The sequence below is a fragment of the Glycine max genome, chromosome 5 (genome assembly GCF_000004515.6).
Source record: "Glycine max cultivar Williams 82 chromosome 5, Glycine_max_v4.0, whole genome shotgun sequence".
Classification (NCBI taxonomy): Eukaryota; Viridiplantae; Streptophyta; class Magnoliopsida; order Fabales; family Fabaceae; genus Glycine; species Glycine max.
In genome coordinates, this window is record NC_038241.2 from 1952008 (window position 1) to 1974235 (window position 22228).

A 22228-nucleotide genomic window follows, 5' to 3' on the forward strand; every position below is an offset into this window, starting at 1 on the left:
TTTATGTTATAGTTTAAAAACCAATTAAAATACTGTAGAGAACATTTGTTTAAGATATAATTTACATAAAAAAGAAAAATACATCAAAAGTTAGATGAAGTTGTTACAATAAAAAGGGAAAGAAGCTAAAGTGTAGAATAAAGAAGAAGAAAAAGGTACCCGCTCTCCAAATTTTGAAAAGTAGGCTTTAATTTACTTTGTAATAAAGGTTAGTTATGCCGTCAGCTTAGCTCACAAATAAAGAGGATATTTGTTTGTAATTTGTTTTACAATATTTTCTTTACTTTTAATAAATTATTTATTTATTCCTAAACTCGTAAAGAAAACCTGTTTATAGAATTTCGATAAATTAGCAGGATCAAATTCTAAAAAAACTAATATTTTAATCTGTACATTACAAAAAATGAATAATTAATTTTTTATAATTAAAATTTATAATTAATAAATATTTTTAACATATAAAATTACATCATAATTAAAATTTAAAATAAATGAATATGTTTGATTATAAAAATCATATTTTATATTTATAATCAATAATTTAAACTGTAATATAGTATTATTTTTAATTATTGTGCATTTTAAAAATATTTAAATTTAACTTTGAGATAAAAATTAAGAAAAATAGTTTCAGATAGGAGATAAATTTTTACCTAATTACAGAAGTAATATGCTTAATGCACCTAAAATTAAGAAGAATGAAAATATTGAGTATAAAAATAGTGAGGAAAATGGAGTCTAAACAAATAAATTATGAGTTTAATTTATTTGATTTTAATAATTTTTTTTAAAATGTTACTTATTTTATAATTAGTTAGTTGTTTTCAAACAAGCAATTATTTAATTGAATAAAAAAGCAAGCAATTATTTTATCACGTTTTTTTAAAAAGAAAGTCACTGGGCTTTTCCGCCCAGCAGTTTATTCCTGTCAAAAAAAAAAGCGATTGTGCCGTCACTTGTCCACGTGTCGCGTTGTAATTGGATATGCCATTTACCCTCAACAACACTTCACATGCTATCTTCCCCGTCTTGGGCTCACTAGAGCTAATTTCTAAAAAAAGCTTGAAAGGACCCAGCCTCGGTTCCGAAGCAAGTAGCTTCGGTGGACCGAAGCTCACCTTGGGACCGAGCCTGAGTATTGTTCCTGTGTTCGTTGAAAATTTCGCACTATTTCGATCACTTTATCTGTGTGAGCTGAGAGAGTCCCTATTTTCTTCTCCTTCCACCGCTTCAAACCCTAACGCTTGCTTCTTCAACACTCTCGCAGGATCAATTTTGAGCTTCAATGGAGGCTTCTCAATGTCACTGTGAGTTCACGGGCTATCTTTCTATCTCTGAAAACCCTAGCCTTCTCTCTCTAGGAACCCTTTCTTTGCGGAAAATTAAAGAAAAACGAAAACAAAAAACACAAACCAAATCTACGCCTGCATCTCTTGCGTTTCGCGTTGGGCGCGATTTCGCAAGCTCGTGCACTCGTTTTGTGTCGTTTGGTCAATTTGAATACAGATTGTGAGCTCGAATTGTGCCGCGTTTCCGATCTTTTGCGTTTTGGTCGTAATTTTGAGATTTTCGGTTTTGGGATGAGCTCAGCTGATGGGAGAGTAGGGGAAGGGGGAGAGTAACTAAGTGTTGTGTGCTTAGTTTTATCTCATTTCTTTAAGAAGTGAGAATGTTTCAGCTTATGTAAATTGTGCGAATTTGGTATTGGATTTTCGGTATTGGTTGCTTCAATTGTCTACTTTATAGTTTTAGGTTTCTAAAGTAATTAGGAAAGGGGGTGTGAATTCTTCGCATACTAATATAACCTGATTGTAGTCTACGGAAAATGAAGGGGAAGAGTTTCTTCTACTGACAATTAGAGTCACCTGAGTGATTTGTGCAAGGAGGTTATACTTGGTTAAATTTAGGATAGGTGTTAAAAATTGGTTACCAATTCTGTCCTGTGGGTGCAATATGAGTCTGGAACTAGAAGCGGAGATGATGGAATTTTGTGCTGAACATCTTTTATATAGTTGTAGTTGAAGTGTATGTGTACATGCAGAACTAAAAGGGGAAAGTTTAGAGACTCTAGATGTTTTGAAGTTTTTGGATTAGTTCACTCTTTGGGATGTTTACTGGTTATCGTTCTGCAATTAATTGGAGTTTGCTTTTAATTTTGAGAAATAACTGCCAGTTGCCGTAAACGTGATGCATTTTTCAGATGTCTTGAGGATGATAAGTTATAGGATTAGTTAGAAACTAAGGGGTGTGAGAAGTGGAAACACAAATAGTAATATTGAATGCCATTACTAGAACCACTTGCATTTGTTGTAAATAGTAAAGATGGAAATACATATGGGGAATGTGAAATAGAAGCTTTGAATGTGGTTCTTCTTCCCCTTTCTGCATGCTTCTGGTTTTGACAACTCATAAATCTGCAGGAAATATGTTTGAGGCTATGCATTTCTCTTTTATAAGTGTTATTTTTTTCTTCCTTAAGATTCATCACTATGGTTGATTTGGAAGTTGTTGCAACCTGTTTAAATATTCTCCATTTTGATTCCTTGTGTGCACCAATCCTTCAATTGGCTGAAATCTTTAGAGGGGAAGGTTAAGCATATTTTATATATTTATTTATTTGATTGGTGGTGACACTTGTGTTCAGAAAGAAAAAATCCTTTTCATAAGTGGATAATTTTTGAGAAGGTTCATTTCTGTTTTATCCTCTAGTATTTTCTCAATGCTAAGCTAGTATTAGTGTAGGTAAGGAAGGAAGAAAGTCCTGTAATATAAAAAAAATGTTTGCAAAAAACCATGGCTTAGGCTTAGAGCATGTAACATGATCAGTGATTCAACCTCGTGACACTAGAGATACTTCTTAGTATTATAACTTGGAAGTTGGAACTGCATTCCTTTCTTTTTCAAGTTTGCTCTTCCTTTTTTCCCATCTTTTTCTTCATTTAAGAAGGAACGCCGAGAATCTTAATGTTGGATAAATAACCTGACCTGTGAACTTCTATACTTTGTCTTACACTTTTCCAAGGCATTTGATGCAGTTAAATTAAGTGTTTTTGATCAATTAAGCAGTAATTCTCCAAAAATTTGGCCTACAAACAAACAAAATTTAGGGCTGCTTTTACCTAGGAAATTTCATCTTGCAACACCATGCTTGTCACCAAGTTTTCATTCCTGGAAGCCTATTCATGCATCATGAAAAATGTATTTTTTTTTTTTTGAATTGTTTGCATTTTACTATTGTGCACTAATCTAATCCTGAGTATTCTGTGCCATACATGGTGCATTTGATTAATGGTAATCTAGTGTGGAATCTTGCATGGGATGCAGTTGTTATTTTATCCTGTCTTTTCACAATATTCTATTTGTAAATATACACTAAATGGATTATTGCTTGTAGGCTAATATTTTTATACTTTAATAATTTCCAGGATTGAATGGTAATAGCTCAGAGGTGTGTTTTTGGACAACATATTTGGAGAAACTTTTTCTTGATCTTCCTCGATTTACTGCACTTCTAAATAGTTATCTTCTGAAAAATTGTGGGCTGGGTTATCTATGCCTGGAAACGAAGTAGGAGACAGGGTCCATAATTTTTTTGGTCAAGAAAACTTATCCCAGGGTCAGTATCATTCACAGGAAGTTGACGGGAACTGGCCAGGGCTAAGCAACAATTTATGGGCTGGTAGCCAGAGACCAACTGTTGCACCTTTTATTTCCAATTTGAAGAACTTTAATCTACAACAATCAGGTAGAACTAGATGTTATCTACCTTTTTTTTATAAAAAAAAGCTTCTCACTTATTTATCAATGATTTTGAGCAATCAGTATCTTACTTAATCTACAGCAATCAGTATGCAGCTTTTTTCCCTCCCATTACTAATCGTATTTCCTTTTACTTGTACAAAGATTTTGAGCAGGGACACACAAGCACTCCACATTTGCGACATGGTTTGAACCTGGCTCAATCAAATTTGAGGCCTGACTCTGGCAGAAATCAACCCCCAAACCAACAGACAACTGTAAATGGCTATATGCAGGGGCATCAGGTTTTTCAGTCAAGGCAAAGTGAAGCAAACATTTTGGGAATGGATACAGAAACTGATTTGCATGGCATGTCAAATCTGTCAAGAGGAATATCAGTACTAGATTCACAACAGGGGTCTGGTCTTGAACACTATAAGAAAAACTTGACTAGGTCTGGTGCATCCGAGTCTCCTGTCAATTATGATTTTTTTGGAAGTCAACAGCAAATGAGTGGTCGGCATTCAGGAATGCTTCAGTCTTTTCCTAGACAGCAGTCAGGGATGAATGACTTACAGCTTTTACAACAGCAAGCAATGCTCAACCAGATGCAAGAACTTCAAAGGCAGCAACAATTTCATCAACTAGAAGCTAGGCAACAAAGTTCTATGAATCCAGCTTCCTCCATTTCAAAACAGACAATTGCCAGCCATTCTGCATCCCTTATTAATGGCATTCCCATCAATGAGGCATCTAACCTTGTGTGGCAGCAGCCTGAAGTTATGGCAACTAATGCAAATTGGCTCCAGCATGGTGGATCTGCAGTTATGCAAGGGTCCTCTAATGGACTTGTGTTATCTCCTGAACAACTGCGCCTGATGGGTTTGGTTCCTAATCAGGGTGACCAGTCTCTTTATGGGCTTCCAATTTCTGGCTCAAGAGGTACACCTAACCTGTATTCTCATGTTCAAGCGGATAAGCCTGCAGTGTCTCAGGTTTCTATCCAACATCAACATCAACATCAGTATTCTCGCATTCAAGGTGACAAGCCATCATTGCCACACATATCAGCCAGTGGTCATTCATTTCCAGTTCATCAGTATGGTTCAATTTCGGATCAAACTAACACAAATGATGGAACTTCAGTTTCAAGACAAGATATTGAAGGAAAAAGTATGTTTGGTTCTCTTGCTCAAGGTATAAACAGTGGACTAAACATGGAGAACTTGCAGCAAGTTAATTCTGAACAAAGAGACATACCTATTGAAGATTTTAATGGGAGGCAAGAACTTGCTGGATCTTCTGACACTTCACAGGACAAGGTGTTAGCACAGGTTCCTCCTTCACAGAATGTGGCTACCCTAGATCCAACAGAAGAGAAGATTTTATTTGGTTCAGATGACAGCCTCTGGGATGGATTAGGTTGGAGTGCTGGTTTCAGTATGCTGGATAGTACGGATAGTTTTGGTGGAGTTCCATCAGTTCAGAGTGGGAGTTGGAGTGCGCTTATGCAGTCTGCTGTAGCTGAAACTTCTAGTAGTGAAATGGGTATACAGGAAGAATGGAGTGGTCTAAGTGTCCGGAATACTGAACGTTCATCTGGAAGTGAGAGGCCTTCAACCATGGATTGCACCAAACAGCAATCAGGTTGGGCTGACAATAACTTGCAGTCAGCACCCAATATAAATTCAAGGCCTTTTCTTCGGCCGGATGATCTCAGCAGGCCCAGTACCACTGCAAACTATTCTGGTCTTCCTGGATTTAATCAGTCAGGTGCTGATACTGCACAGGAACAGCAAGATAGGTTACAGACTGATTCTTCTCAAAGATCAATTCCACAGTTTTTAGAAAGAGGCAAATGGTTAGATTGCAGCCCTCAGCAAAAACCAATGGCTGAAGGGAGTCATAGTTATGGAAATGCTACTAATACCTCAGGCATAGAAGTAAATGAGAAGGTTATTTCAGGTTCTTGGGCGCATCAACAGATGCTATCATCCCCTAATAGTAGGGGCGACCCATTCAATAGATCTAATGGATGGAATGCTATCAAATCATCCACACCCAGTAACAATTCTAGTATGAAAATTCGTGAAAATGAAAATGTGTTGCAGCCTCATCATGACAAAGCTATGCAAGAGAATATGGGCCAGGTTCCTGCAATTTGGGAGCCTGATTCTGATACTTCATCTGTTGGGTTGGAACATGCAAAGTCATCAGGTAATATGCAGGTCTGTGGGGAGGATTCTGGTATGAATGGTATAGCTGCCATACCAAATTCAGGTGCTACATGGGTCAGCAGGCAAAGCAGCCAGCAATTCCCTAATGCTGATGTATGGAGACATACAGATACTGTGGGGAGCTATAGAGGAAATGAAGGTGCAGGAAAATATAGGCATCATATGGAGAAGAATCCTTTAGTTTTGGAATCATTAAAGAATGAAAAGTCAGAAGGAGAGGCACATGATATGGAAAACTCTAACAAAAAGGATAAATCAGCAACTGGTGGTTTGAGAGAAAATCCCAGTTTTGATGGTGATTTGCATAGTCCAAAGTTATCCGGTCAGGGAAATCGAAGGCCTCCTGTAACTCGTAAATTTCAGTATCACCCCATGGGGGATGTTGGTGTTGACACAGAACCTTATCGAAATAAACATGCCATAAATTCACAGCCTATGCCCCATCAACCCATTGGAGGACTTAAAGGTCAGGACCAAAGCTATACTGGCCAGTCAAAATACAGTCATTCTGATGGGAATTATAATGAAACGGAGAAGGTAATTTTAGGACTTTACCTTTATTATGCAAGTGTCACTATATTGATTGCACAAAGTTTTCTCTATTTATTACAGAATCAAAAGTTGTTAAATCCTTTGGAATTTGACATAGGAATGCATCTACTTTTCAGGGTGACTCAAAAACCATAGATGATAATGCTTCAAAAAGCATGCTGCCTGGTCATACGCCCAAAACATTGACTCCATTTGATAGAAGTGTTGGTAATTATGCGCTGAACAAGACTGCTTCACCCAGGTAGTTGAACAATGAAAATTTCCTTCTTGCTTTTGTTGAGCTTACAAGTTTAGTGTGTCATCATGTGGTAGTTGGTTCTAAATTATTGTTCCAGTGTTTTCTTTTGGGAAGTAACCATGACTTGTGTATGTTTTACTTTTTCATTTGCATACTTCTGGTTTAATTGGCCCTGAAACCTGGTTTACTTATTTCTTTTTCTTTTATTATCCTACAACTTTACTCTTCCATGATGTACATGGTGACCTTAGCTCAACTGTTTGCTTTGATTTGTTAAATTATTGTAGTCAAAATATTCTTGAGCTTCTTCATAAAGTGGACCAGTCAAGGGAGCATGTTGCAACAAACACAAGCACTTCTAACCGCCCTTTATCTTCCAGGGTGATGGATACCGAATCTTCTGATGGATCTGCTGCACATCCTCAACGAAATCAAAGTTCTTTGTCTCAGGGCTTTGCTTTACAATTGGCTCCACCTACTCAAAGGCATCCTATGACATCTTCTCATGCTACACCACATGTTGCATCTGAGACAGGGGATAAGGGTCATACTTGGTTGGCTGCTACTCAGACTTTTCCTTCTCGAGAGTCATCTCATGAGTTTAGAAATAACATTTCTGGTTCCTCAGGACAAATATTTGACAAAGCCTCACAGTATAGTGCTCTGGGAAATTCTCCGCAGGCTTTTACTTCGGGCTTTCCTTTTTCAAGAATCCGTAGTCAAAATCAGAATGTGGCTAATCTTGGTGGACAAGTAGCAAATACCCAATGTGATAATTCAACTTTTGTTGATCAGGCTGCTTCTACTAATCAGGTACATGAATATTGTGATAGAGCTCAAACCGGTCAGTCTGAATTGCAATCTGCTCAGGACATGTCTCAGATGGATAGTATGAGTCAAATTCGTGCTGGAGATCCTACCATGAAAATTTCCTCATTGGAGGCTGGCACTGCTCCTCATGCTTCTGTTACATCATCTCTACAGAGTGCCCCTTCAAAAGTTCTACACAATGTGTGGACAAGTGTTTCTGGCAAGCAACATCCTAATGCTTATAGGATTCCATCTCATTCCCAACCAAATAATATTTGTGAAACTACAACAGGGCCACAGAAGCCAGGTATTGAAGATTCAGAGAAAGGCAACCTTTCTGAGCAGCGGGTATTGCCTGAGAGTGTTGATGCTGTTGAAGAGACTGCAAGTGCTTCACAGGTGAAGGAACATGTGAAATATACACCCGATGCATCTCAATCAAGCCCAGCTGCTACCTCTAAAGATATTGAAGATTTTGGCAGGTCTTTAAGACCAAACAATTTCTTGCATCATAATTTCTCTATGCTAAATCAAGTTCAGTCCATGAAAAATATGGAGATTGATCCTAGTAATCGAGATGTCAAGAGGTTCAAGGTTTCAGATAATGTGATGGACAAACAACAGGTAGATTCCATTTCCAACTGTGGACAACAGTCATATGGATGCAATAACATAGTCAATGATGTGTCAGATAATAGTTCTTCAGTGCCACCATCAGATCCGAATTTGCTAAGCTTTTCAACGAAGCCAGGTGATGCACGAGACACTAGTGCATCTTCTCAGGAGGTGGTTGGATATGGTCAGAGAAATGCTCTTAATGTTGGTAATAATAACAAAGTAACTTCTGTTAGAAGCGAGCATTCTGTGATAAATCCTCAGATGGCTCCATCGTGGTTTGAGCAGTATGGAACTTTTAAAAATGGTAAGATGTTGCAAATGTACGATGTAGGGACAATGACTCCTCAAAAAGTTATGGAGCATCCTTTAATTATAAGGAACCAATCTGGTAGTTTGCATCTTGCTAATTCAATGGAGCAAGCTAATAGTCTCAGTGAGGCTGGGCAAAATCCAATGCTTGCTTCAGTTGCAAGTGAGCATCTGCCTTCCAAGTTATTGCTTCCTCCTGCAGTTGAACCTGATCTGTCTAGTATGCGACCAAAGAAGCGTAAAACTTCCACATCTAAACTCATACCATGGCATAAAGAGCTGAGTCAGGGTTCTGAAAGGCTTCAAGACATCAGGTGTTGAAAAAATTATGTGATTTTATAGCACGTGCTCGTTATAGATTAATTTACACCAAACATCTTTTCAGTCTCATGTTCTCTGATGATTTTGATTATAAGATCTTAACACTAAGTAAGCTAATCTAAACATGTATTTAATGCACATGTAATTTTTTATTGCTATTGTTGATGACTAGATGTTGCAAAAGATCCTGTCTCTTTCAGCTGTTGCTAGATCTGTTTTCAATTTCTTAAAAAGTATTTCAAGTCTTGTGTTTTTGCTATATAAATATATTTTAATCCTGTCTAATATTCATCAATTTGTTATGCTTTTTTTTTCTTTCTAACTTATAAGATTGAGGTTTCTTATTATTTGGCAGTGTGGCAGAATTAGACTGGGCACAAGCTGCAAATAGATTGGTTGAGAAGGTTTGTTAATAATTTAGTCTAAACCAAATCTCTTAATTCATTGGCTACTAGGAGTTCACATTGCTCCATATATGACTTTAGGTTGAGGATGATGCTGAGGTAGTTGAAGAATTGCCAATGATGAAGTCAAAAAGAAGACTTGTGTTAACGACACAGCTTATGCAGCAACTACTTAACCCCCCTCCAGCTGCAATTCTCTCTGCGGATGTGAAGTTGCATCATGAAAGTGTGGTCTACTCTGTTGCTAGATTAGCGTTAGGTGATGCATGCAGTTCTGTCTCTCGGTCTGGAAATGACACTTTCATTATGTCCCCTGGCAGCAAAAACCTGTAAGATTTTTTCCCCTCTTTTAAATGAGCATATAATGGTTTTGAATGTATCGTAAAGGTCATATCAAGTGAACATTATCTTATAGTGAGATGTAAGAGCAGCTAATTTTGATCATTCAATTTTACATGGATCGCCATTGTTAGAAGTTATTCAAAAGTTACACAACCACTTGAAAATTACACAGGCTTATTAAGTCATGATTCTGTGTTTTGGATTTGTTTATATCACCCAATAATGATTACATTTTTTATTGATATATCCTGTAGCCTGCCTGATAAGCCCAAAGCATCTGAGAAAATTGATCAGTACATTTTGAAGGTGGAAGACTTTGTTGGTAGAGCGAGGAAACTGGAAAATGATATATTGAGGTACTATCACTGTTTATTTTTCTCATGGCCTTTGCAAATACTATGGCGGGTCTGTATGAGTAACAAATTTCATACACAGGTTAATCTGTGTATGAATGCAAATGAGCAGGTGCTTTGATATTATGTCTCCATTTAATAAAAGGTTGTTATAAGATATGTTGCATTTTCCTTTCTTCTGTGGTAATAAAATTTCATGGAACAGTTGATTTGACAAGTTGAAACATGGAACATATTTTCTGACCATTTTACTTTTTGCTCCGAAGAATGGGTTCAATTGCTTGTGAAATATGTAGATTTTGCTGACTTTAGTGACTTCTCTGGAAAATTTAGGTTAGATATCCTATTTCACTTAGTGTAGAAAGAATCAAGAAGTGTTTATGATGGTTGAAGTTTTCAGCCTTTGATCTTTCTAACTTGTATTTGTTTTCATGCAAAATGAATGATTAAAAGGTCTAGAAGCAAAATTATATCAATGAGTTCATAGAGATAATTCATACCGATTTGTTGTGAGGAAAAAGGGTATTATGATGCTTGTTCTTATGGACTGTGAATTTACTCAAACTTTTGACGTAGCAGTACGCACGAGCCACCTGCTTTTTTTGGTTTGCCTTTACAGTTTGATTTTACATGGTAATGATGATATTTGCAATATCCCATCGCTCATATACTGGGATGTGAATCATTGGCCTTCTTTGTGTTATCTTTATTTCGGTTGCCTACCACTGTTATGTCTTCAGGTTTAGGTTATTAGTTTTTCCTGTCTGTTGCTTTTGTTTATCTTTACATGATAGCTGCAATGTCATTCTCCTTTTAGTTATTTTTTTTACCATTTTTAATCTCTATGACGCAGATTGGATAGCAGAGCCTCAGTTTTGGACTTAAGACTGGAATGTCAGGATTTAGAAAGATTTTCTGTCATCAATCGATTTGCCAAGTTCCATGGTCGGGGGCAAAATGATGGGGCAGAAACCTCATCATCTGATGCAACTGCAAATGCTCAGAAATCATGCCCCCAGAAATATGTTACTGCAGTTCCAATGCCTAGAAATCTCCCAGACAGGGTACAATGTCTTTCACTTTGATAATTAATTAATTCATTTTTCCATCTTTCTTGGTCAGTTGTCTCCCAACCTCCTGTTTATGGTCCTTTTCTTTCAACTTATATTATTGCACTTCATCGCCATAGAACCATACGACTGGCAATGTAGGAGAAGAATGGTACTAGATTGCCTCCTCAACCAATGGAGGCTGTTAGATCTTTTCAATCTATATATATGTATGTATGTCTGTCTAGATCTTTGCAATCTAGTTATCTTATACTTTTGGTCTTCAGCTTCCAAGTTTTTGTATATATTAAGATGAGATTATGCAGTTTACTTAGTTTTAACCATGCCATTTTGCTCGGTTTAAGCTGATTAGTTAAGCATAAGCTGTACAAGGTTTATTTTTGTTTTTTTATAGAACATAAGATGTTTACTGTTTATTTAATCATTTCCATATTCTCAATTCGAAATGTATTTGTTTGTACTAATATAATGTGTGCAATCTTCCTAGTTTTAACCATACCATACCATTGGCTCAGTGGTCCGATTAATTAGCATAAGCTGTTTAGTATTACTGAATAATTCTTGTTCTCAATTTTAAAGCATTTTCTTGTATTTGTATTTAGTTCAACAATTAGCATTAGATCATCTTCACTCAGTTAATTTTATTAAAACATCAAATCTTTTTCTTGTATGTATAGTCCTTCCTGCTGTCGAGCTATTCTAATAAGCTCTCAGCCCACGCATAACCTGCACTCTCATGGGGATGGAAGAAACAACCATCAGCATGTGTGGGGCCTTTAGGGGACATTCTTGGAACTCTGGACAGTCATAAAAATATAGTTACTACTGTTAACATTATATAATCTCCTGTCATACTGTTCTTTTACTTTCAGTCTCCTGCAGGATAAGTGATAGTTGACATAGTTTTAAACAGATGTCCTGAGTGATAGAAAGTGTTTCTTGGTTCTTAATTTAAAATAAAGTTTGTTTTTTTACCATTGTGAATATTTTACCTTTTGGGGAAACTGTTACTGTTCTTGCTAGGGAAGTGTTCCTTCTTGCTGCGTTGTTGGTTTCTTATTCCCAATCAATAATCATTCCCTTGTTTTCGGCAGGCAACTTAAGATATCAACCTTTTTTTTAAAAAACTTTTGATGCGTTGTGGTTTTGAACTTTTGGTGATTCCTGGCATTTGAAAACACAAGTTTATATCGATATGTTACTCAGTTACAGCTTGCACTAAAATTACTTTAGTTTCTACTGATTATAGTACGTAAAGCTATCGTAAGGAATAACGAGGAATATGAAACGTATTTTTCCATTACGAATATGTTGGGATACGAATTAATTATTTTTTATACCCTGGTAATGCATACAAGACATCATCCTCGCCGATGCAACTGGTCCCATTAGTTATTAAAGATTGCGTGGCAGCCATCGTAAATAAACTCGTATCTTGACGACTGCCAAAAAAATCCGTTTGACTGTGACAACATTCGTACTTTACCAAGTAAATAAACTTGCCGCATGTTTTCGACCTTATTGTACTTGTGCACACCCAAAAGAAGATGCCAAAAGAGAAAGCAGGAATGAAAACACCAACCTTGACATGATAGTAAAAGGCAATGAAAAAGAAATTTAATATCCAATCAATTGTACTGTGACAACATATTTATGCCCCTTTTTATAGGAAACATTCGATGACAGGTATCCCATCGAACAGTACTATATAGAGATAGTATCTTTAGAAAGCAACGACCATAAAACCTGGCTGCTTGCTTGTCATCAATTCCTTATATACAATAAGGAAATAGTGGAGTGGAGATCTAAAGAAAGGGTTTTAAAATAAACAATTAAACCAACTACAGTTTGCACTCTTCATAATAAATATACATAAATTAAATTGGTATTGGCATAACATACCAAGATTAGTTTTTGGCAGCATTTTATTTAAATTTCTTTCTATATCAGCTGTGGGACCACATCAATCCAATCCAGAATCCGAATTACAAACCCATACGTTGCTGTCTGTAGGCTCACTCTAATTTGACAATGAAAGTAGTAAGTTACAGTTGTTCAAGGCTTCAAGTTCAGTTATTCTTTTAAAAAATTGTATAAAACTTTCCTAAAGGGTAAAACGGGGGGGAAAATCACCATAGAAAAATAGTTTAGTACCTCCCACATTTTTGCATATATTATTGAGCATACTATCCTTGCAGACACCAATTTTGTTAGGTTTGCCTTTCCTTTGAACTAATTCCATCTGCATATGAAGATTTTGTCTGCCTTGTGATCTGTCCACAATTGTTAGTGTTGTGAGACTAAAATTACTAATCTACATGTCATAATTATCATTTTCGTATGGCCAAGCATGACAATGCCTAAAAAGAGTGTGAAGGTCTATTAATTCGGCCATTTTGACTTCAACACGATGTCGTTCAATGTTCTTCAGAGCTGATGACGGTATCTTTCTTTAACATACGCTAACTTGCATTTCCTCCCCAACAATTGCAAATATCTCATTCACTCTGATTAAAAAGGTATAGGAAAGGGTGGGGGAGATTAGATGCATTTTAGACGCTGATATACATTTAAAGTATGAATTTCATTGCAATCTTACTTGGGAGTGTCTATGTTCGCCTCTGCAAGCCATGTTGTTAAATAAACCTGTTAAGTACAATATACTTAGATAATATCATTATAGAAAGGAAACTATATATTACATAGAAAAAGCATGTATTGTTCAAAATGGCACGAGTTGTTCAAAGGCATAAAAATAGGGAGAAAATAACAATTTGCAAAGTATTCCGAGGTAATCCACTTCCAAAAATGCTTTCCAATTTATTTATTTTTTAAATTTTAGTAATTGCATAAGTTCATTTCCGATACTTTTATACTAAAATGTAGTCACTGAATCACTGTCCTTACATTAATTCATTAACCAGAAAACAAGGGGGACTCCAATATAAGAATTGCGGATGAACCCTTCAATAGACATTGAAGGTGATAAAAACTATACCAGACTCAAGTTAGCCTGTCCCTCCCCAAAAAAGAAGGCTCAGTCCATGCAATTTGCAAACGCCTGAGAAATTTATTCTCCCAACTTAAAATGGTAAACCAATTAAAATCAGTCTAAACTATGACCAATGTATAGACATTTCACAATGAATTCAAGAGCAAATGTGGTATTAAATACAACACCTGTAAAACCTCAGGGTTGGGTTGGTTGTCAAATCTTAAAGCATCAATGTCAGATTTCCCATCCCTTAATCTTGGTGGAACTGGCCCATGAGTCTCTTCACAGTACAGATTGCAGTCTCTCAAATCTTTAAATTCTTCATCATAAAGCTGAGTTGACCAATGCAACTGTTTTACTGCTGAAGTGTCATAACCAATGGACATAAATTCAAGAACAAGTAATCGCTGCCCATTTGAAATAAGTTCCCCAATAAGACCAAAGTTAGGAATCAAATATAAATGGGAAAAATAAAGTTGTGTAAATTGAAATTCACCTTCAAACATAGTTCCAAGCTAAACATCTGAATCAGTTCCTCAGCAAATTTCTCTGTGGTTTCAAAACTTGTAATTTTAGCATAATTTACATGAATAATTTATCAGGTATAGCTGATAGCATGTTGTTTCCCCTGTGTTTTAGTTATATGGAAAGAAAGTTAAAGGTATGCACTGATTAGTGATTCCCAAGTGGAAGAAACATTGCTATCATTGAATATTATATTCTCAGATTTAGCATAACTCATCCTGCGGAAGTTCTCATTAATTCAAGTGTTCTCTCACATTCATTTATGCTTCTCTTGAAACAATTTAAAAATTCCTTAGTATTTAGGCTAACCAAAACTTAAACCCTCAAACATTGTCTAAGTGTCTAACTATGCATAGTGCTTAACAACTCTATAGGAAAGAAACAATATGTATTCTGTAAAATTCTCTTTCCCTTTATTGGATTATATTACAATTTATAATCTTTATCCAACTTAAAGGAAAAAATTGTGAAATATAGTCTCAGTGTTGAAACTTCTCCATAAACTCAACCTGTGGCAAGTAATTATATAATGTTGAAAATGAAAATAGAACTTTCTAAGGATTAAAAGTTTCTACTATGAATACCTATTCCTAGCTAGATCTAAAGTGCTACTTCATTAAGTGAAAATAGGTACATGATAAAACTGAAGGAAATGGGGAAAACAACTGGCAAATCATCTGAAGAACCAGATAACTGTATGAACGGTCAATGCTTAATTAGCAAATGTTGTCATACCATGCGAAGTGATTGAATAAAATGTAAATACTGGAATTCCACCACCCTCTCCACCCTCTCCAGAATCACTCTGGTCTGCAGAGTTGTAAGAAAATTGTAACAGCGGACTATTGTTTGATCCTTTGAAAAAACACTTCATTGATCTGCTAACATTGATCATGTCACTTACAATGCCCACCTGAAGTTACATAAAAATAAAAATTAAATAGATAAATACATTCAGTATCATTAAGTGAACAGTTGACTCCATTAACTATGAGTATGTGACAGCTATATTTTCTAGCAATACTTCTTTTAGATTGCAATTTACTATTTCCAATTAAAAGGAGTTAAGAGCCACTAGAATTTTGTATGCTATTGTGTGCGTGTGCAGGTGTGGGTGTTTTCCCTCTTCATTGAACAAAAAATTGTTTGTCATTGAATATAATATATGGCATCAACAATGAATTTTCAGATGAGCAAGCAGCTTACACAATTAAATACATGCCATATTGTATGCTCATTACATTTCTTTGCTAGTATATAAATGGTTTAAGTTTGAAATATAACAACATAGATATGACATACCATGTCCTTATAAGACAACACTAATTTGCTCCTTTGCAGTTCCTGAAACACACAAGTACAATAACCATAGCAATAGATATTAAAATGATGTCAAATACTTTTTAAGGGTTTTTTTCCAATTAAAGAAGAAATTTTATGGGCGAGAATAACAAGACTAACAAGAGAATAAGGTATCCACCAGAACAGATATATGAAAATAACCCGATTTTTTATTCTTATAAATTTTTCTGTGAAAGCAGAAAGGACTTGAGTCATCTCTCTCTTTTTGTTAGGTTGGGAAAAATCAAACCCCTCAAGATAGAAATTATGGGTAGAAAAAACATTCTAGAGAAGTAGCAAAGCATACAGGAGAGCAAATTATTCCACCCAAATATCCTTAAAAAGACAAAAACCTGCTATAGGAACCTTTACCTCGACTCAAATAAACTGGGGTCTAAAAGGACTATACCTAAGAAATAAACTCAGGGACTGGCATTGCATGAGTAGTAATAATCACTAGGTTGACATCTCACCCATTCTAGTCAAAACCATACTCCGAATATTATTTCTTAAAGCTAGCTATTCTGGATATCACTCGATGACAACAAATTGCATTTCATAATTCACTTTATCAGGGAAAACAAAGCACTGCATGCCCTTGGGTTTTGCCAGAGATATCATAGTTTAATTCCTGATGATTAAGCAAATCAGCCAAAGCAATGTTTTTGGACAGCAGATTTCCAACTTCCAAGACCCCAATCGCTCCTTCTTGGACCTATAGCTAATCTCCCTACTACCAAGATGGTCTCCTCTTCCATACCAGACTAAAAACAATTCCCTTAGAATCTTAATCATCTTAAACAACCCCAACCCCAACTGGGATCTGAAAAAGAGAGATAACAAATGAAAAAAATGGACAAACATGCTTGAATGCGGGTAATATAATCACATAATGAGGGAAAAAGAACCCTTCTGACCATCCAAACACTTGGAGACATTTAGAACCAAGAGGTCCTAAAATAAGAGAGGCCACTGCAAATTTCTGCATAATTATAATTCAAAAAAATCAAAGAATTGAACAGCTGAGGCATCTGATTAAAGCACATCAACCACTATTGCAAACAAGGGCAGAAATATAAGTGTCGTTGCCTAGATTTCTCAAACCTCAAACCCACAATCAGGTTCACCGTTCAGAATCACACAAAAAGTAGCAATATAAAAGCAAATAAATTGTTTCTTTTATCTTTTAGTACATCAGGAATTAACCCTATGACCTCTCTAGCCGAACCCAAGGGCCCTGATAAACTGAATTATGAAATATGGTTTGATGTCGTCGAGTGATACCCAAAATAGGTAGCTTAAAAGTTAAATCCATACAAATCTTAATGCAAAAAAAATCACCTAAATCATACTATATTCAAAGAAGAGTGTTGAGCAAAATCCGCAAAAGTTGAAGAACAAGACAAAAATCAACAATACCTGCCGCTTAAATAGTTTCAAACAAGCTCTCTTTTTTATATCAGGCATATCACTCAGAACACCTAATTTCATATCAGGCATGTACCTACATCAATTACAAAACAACAGCATCATAACCACAAGTACCTTATACGCCAAACACAATAAAAACAACTTATGAATAGTAAAAAAAAAACAAAATAATAATAACACGCTGAAGCAGGAATGCTCTACGGAATACAAACACGGGAAATAAATCCAAGTTCAACTAAGTTGTTCACACTGTTCCTGTGATTTTGCTTCTGAAAGCGAAGCCAACAATGGAAAAAGAATAATGGAACGTAGCTGATTAATACCTTTGGGAAAGATGAAAATTGACTAGTGCAGTTGCGTGAGATCTTCCCACGGAAGAAGCAGAGAACCATCGATTTTTGCACGAAACCAATTGTGACCACTGGTTCCGCAAATTCCGTTGCGCGGCTGGCCTCCATAGTCTGAGCACCGATGGTGGCAATGGAGATGAAGTTTGAGGCTTAGAATCGGAGGTTCTTGAAGGAGTTGATACTGCTGAGTCTAGGGTTTCCATTGCTGAGTTGAGCAGAGTGGCTCTACAGTTGTATGAGTGCATGCACAGAGCTAATGGCATTTATAGTTCTTCAAAGGATGGATTAGATAATAAATGACTATTAAACCCCTAGTCTCATTGGTAAAAAGAAAATAATCAAATATATTTTTCATACCTATAGTATATTTTCCTTTCAATTTACTATCTAAATAATTTTTTTAATTTTATTACCTAAAGAATATTTTATTTATTTATTTTACTACCTAATATTTTTAAAGTTTTGTTTTTGATAACTATTATTAATATTAGTTCCTTAAGTAATAACATGACAAGTTAACAAAGTTTCTCACATGTTATTTTATTCGAGCGATGATATGATAAACTAAAAGAATATCGCATAATCATCTAATGGACTTAAACTAATGATAAATACTAAAAATAAAAATTTAAAAATGTCATATAGTAAAACTAAAAAAAAAATATATTACATATATGAAAAATATTTAAATCAATAATCAATCAACATCAATTCATGAAATACAATGTAATAAATCAAAATATGTGATGATTTTGGTGGACTCTTTAGTAAGTTTTGAGATATGTCTAGATTTTAGTGAATCCTTGAAATTTAACTTATCAATTTTTTTTTACAAAAAAAAAACATGTAAATGTTCTAAATGGAATTGAACTTTGGTTTTTTTTAAAAGATTTTGAGTTTAATATTTGTGAATAAAAAATATATGATTGAAAAAAATTTCATTAAAAATAGTTAGACAAATTTTCAACAAAAATTAATCATTAACAAGATGAATATTCTATTATCTTCGTATCAATATCATAATAACAATAAAAAATACAATGTAGTTATGATTTTAGTGGGAAAAAAAATCATAGGTATAATTGATAGTATAATATGATAAGTAAAAGAAATGAAAAAATAATGTGCTGATGAAATGTTTAATATGTAGTAGTATGAAATAAATTCATGGCATTTTACAACTCCAAAAAATGAATGTGCAGATTGATTAATCTTTATATTTTTTGACGATTTTTTTACAGTCACAAAGTAATTAAAACTTCATTTTCTTAGCTACTTCAAACTTTAAAGGAGCCCCAAAATCAATTATTGAAGCACCAACAACCTATGTGCATTTAGACGATACTCAAGCACTAACCAAAACACATTATTGACTCCAAAAAATGCGATCTCTACATTAATCTTTTTAAACAAAGTCGCAGCCTCTTCCATCTTCTTCTGTTTACAAAACCTATTAATCATAGTGGTTCTGACAACATCATTCTTCTGCAACATTCTATCAAACGTTTCCTACACTTCCTCTCACAACCCATTCTCCACTATACCATTGACCATCACAGTCCATGATCAATGTTCCTGCAAGGGCATTGCTTGGAAGAACTCCCTTGTGCACCTAATCCCACCTTCCATCCCCGCATACCCATTGACCAACTCAGTGTATGATACAATGCTCAGACTCACCAACTCTTCAAATAGCTTACATCAGTTACATGCTTCATTCGCGTGCTTGAACCTTACAAGTCCCAAGATCATGACATTGTATAATGTGGTGTTCTTCTTTGGTGTTGCAGTAAAATAGTAGAATGCGTCATTGAAGTTGTCGTTTTGGATGCACACAAGAGCAATGGAGTTTCAAGAAACGACATTCTTAAGCAACATGGAAAGGGAGGGTGTTATGGAATGTTAGAGAAAGTCATTTTGCTAGTAGGTAGAGAGCATTGAGTTCCATATGATGGCATCTTTTGTGGGCATTTCATCGAAAAGTTAGCAAATGGCATCAAAGTTAAAGAGTCAACTTATTAAAGAAAAAAAGTTGGTTATTTATGTATTTGCTTCTCTGTTTGGAGAAAAAAAATATTCTCTTCAATCTGCTTAGACCCAAACACACCCTGTTAAGAATAGTCCCACATCGGGTAATTCATGAACATGATAAGTGCTTATATAGCTGGGTAGACCACCCCCTTATGAACCGGTTTTTAAGGGGACCTTTCGGATGCCTTGGCTGCACTATAAAATTTAATATGGTATCAGAGCGATATTCTGCTTCTGTCCGGTGGGTGCCGCCAGCCCTCGCTTTGTGGTGACGAGCCCTGGCTCGAGGGGGCGTGTTAAGAATAGTCCCACATCGGGTAATTCATGAACATGATAAGTGCTTATATAGCTGGGTAGACCACCCCCTTATGAACCGGTTTTTAAGGGGACCTTTCGGATGCCTTGGCTGCACTATAAAATTTAATACACCCACCTTATCTCTTTCTTTCTCTTTATCACCACCACTTTCTTTTGAAGCAACGAATTTTATTGGTTGTTTGATTCAAATGTGTTTTGGTTGGTGTTTGAGTATTGTTTAGGTTCAAATAGGGTGTTGGTGCTTGAATAATTGATTTTGAGGTTGGTTCAAAGTTTGAAGCAGCCCAAATGATGAAATTTTACTTTGTGGCGGTGAAAAATTGCTAAAAGAAAAATTAAGTATACTCAGATTTCACATCTAAATTTTTGGAATATTAAACCGTCACAGTTTACAAAACATCAATCATCTACTTAATTATAAAAAAATCATTAATCATTTATTTGTCGTGTCACTAATGGACTTGGTGGAAAGGACTAAAACAATTTGAAGACTAATTTTATCAACTTGAAAATATAGGGATTAAGATAAAGTTTGATAAAAAGTATAAAGTTAAAAACACATTTTATATTTTGAAATTAGCTGTTATATTTGATAGAAGATGTACCGTAGAATGTGAGGTTGTTCTAAATTTTAGTTCTAGCTTAATTAAATTTGAGTTTCAGCGTAGTTAATGGTCTTAAAATTAAATTTTTGGATATGTAAATATGTAAAATACCAAAAATTTATTGTCGATTACGATAATATTCAATTAAAAAAGAATTGTCTCCCATAAACTACAAACTGTAACTCATACCAAAAATTTCTAAAGTGATCACTTTTAGCTATTAAACACTACCATTTTTTTACGACACTAAAAAAATTAAACAATGCTAAGCATGTAAACCTAAGTTTATGTATTGAAACAAAGGAATGGTAATAGCGAAAGATTAAGGTTGATAAAATTGTTGATTGTCACAACAATAAATTATGTTTTATTGGGAGAGGTGTTTATATTAGGCAAGTATCCATGTATCATTATGACATATTTTATAATAAATATTAATTTTAGGTTTAAATTCTGAATAAAAAAAATGTGATTAGAAATGAAGAATTTTAATAAAGATAATCAATTATGTTCTCTGACACGAACATTAATAAATACTCTGTTTCAATAATAGTTCAAAAAAATTTAACTTTTTTTTATCCTAACAAAAAAGTTTTAAAACACCCTAGACTTTTATATCTTATTTCATTCCACTTGATTCATAAATTACATGATTCTTAAAATTGAATTAATCTTTTTTTAATAGATGTATTTTATCCCAATTAATTTTTGAACTTTGTCTCTGCATCTTAAGTTTTAATTTTATTCTAATTAATCTTTAAAATTTACCTCTTTTACAAATAACATCTTATAAGTTGAGGTTAAATTAGAAATGAGGAGGCAATTTCAACCATTTTTCCAATGAATAAAAAAAAATCAACCACTTATTGTTACTTTTATAAATTTCAGTCATTCATTAATTATACTTTTATAAATTATTATTTTTCAAACATTAAAAAAAGTAAAGTTTAGAATTAAAAATAAAGAAAAAAATACTTTCCTTGAATTCTTAAAAAGAAAATGAGGAACAGAAAGTGTACCAATAATAGGTGGATGGAAGTTGGAATGATACATTTCTATACTTTTCTAGCGTAGAGACTAGAGAGTTGGCGACGTGTTCAACCAGCAACTTCTCTATTTTTGAAATGACAACAACACATCATATTGCCGACAGAACCCCATAAATTGATGCGTTTACACGTGGCTCAATTCCCAGAAGGAGAAGACTCTTCTGTTCCCATATCAGCGCTTTAAATATTTTTTTTTCAAGTGAATATCATTTTTTATTGAACGGCTGAATATCTTTTTAAACAAAATAAATAGGTAATTTTTTATATGAGAAAATAAACTATGTAAATCAGCTTTATATTTTCATTCAATCTTAAAAATCATACAAACTTGTAAAAAAAATTAAATTAACAACACATGACCATTATTCCATTAAATATGTAACCACATTATTAAAAAAATGCCTGTGTAAAAAAAAAAAAGTGTAACGACATTCTGACGTATTGCTAAAAAATGTCTTAAAAAACAAAATCACATCATTTTGTTACTAGTTTCTCCAGAACAACATTAATTTGTTACTCAATGATATCATATTGTTTTTTTTTTTAGGGTCTTTTTGTAAGGACATGTTAGCACGCCATTATATTTAATGT

General features: G+C 34.6%; 2 protein-coding genes across 13 annotated transcripts; one reads left to right on the plus strand and one right to left on the minus strand.

Annotated features, from left to right (window-relative positions):
- Positions 1-1083: 1083 nt before the first annotated feature.
- Positions 1084-11969, plus strand: LOC100780128 (uncharacterized). Of its 2 annotated transcripts, none has more exons than XM_006579447.4 (10): positions 1084-1307; positions 3426-3745; positions 3904-6512; positions 6644-6768; positions 7053-8816; positions 9179-9227; positions 9309-9556; positions 9824-9925; positions 10776-10986; positions 11670-11969. In XM_006579447.4, exons 2-10 carry the CDS (start codon positions 3553-3555, stop codon positions 11715-11717), a joined length of 5349 nt encoding a protein of 1782 aa, XP_006579510.1. In that variant the 5' UTR covers positions 1084-1307; positions 3426-3552; the 3' UTR covers positions 11718-11969. The 2 variants fall into 2 exon arrangements, with proteins under 2 accessions (XP_006579510.1, XP_006579511.1); XM_006579448.4 differs by having other exon boundaries at positions 7146-8816.
- Positions 11970-12587: 618 nt separating this feature from the next.
- On the minus strand, positions 12588-17877 carry LOC100780659 (uncharacterized). 11 transcript variants are annotated; one of them, XR_005891706.1, is made up of 10 exons: positions 17608-17877; positions 17273-17357; positions 15815-15856; positions 15248-15425; positions 14484-14536; positions 14173-14394; positions 13592-13638; positions 13147-13265; positions 12895-13012; positions 12588-12797 (listed from the first exon to the last, which is right to left on the minus strand). XR_005891706.1 is itself a non-coding variant. In XM_041015872.1 (9 exons), exons 1-9 carry the CDS (start codon positions 17835-17837, stop codon positions 13008-13010), a joined length of 981 nt encoding a protein of 326 aa, XP_040871806.1. In that variant the 5' UTR covers positions 17838-17877; the 3' UTR covers positions 12588-13007. The 11 variants fall into 11 exon arrangements, 5 of the variants coding, with proteins under 5 accessions (XP_040871806.1, XP_040871805.1, XP_006579512.1 ...); XR_005891705.1 differs by having other exon boundaries at positions 12895-13265; XR_414155.4 differs by having other exon boundaries at positions 12588-13012; positions 13147-13499.
- Positions 17878-22228: the final 4351 nt, after the last annotated feature.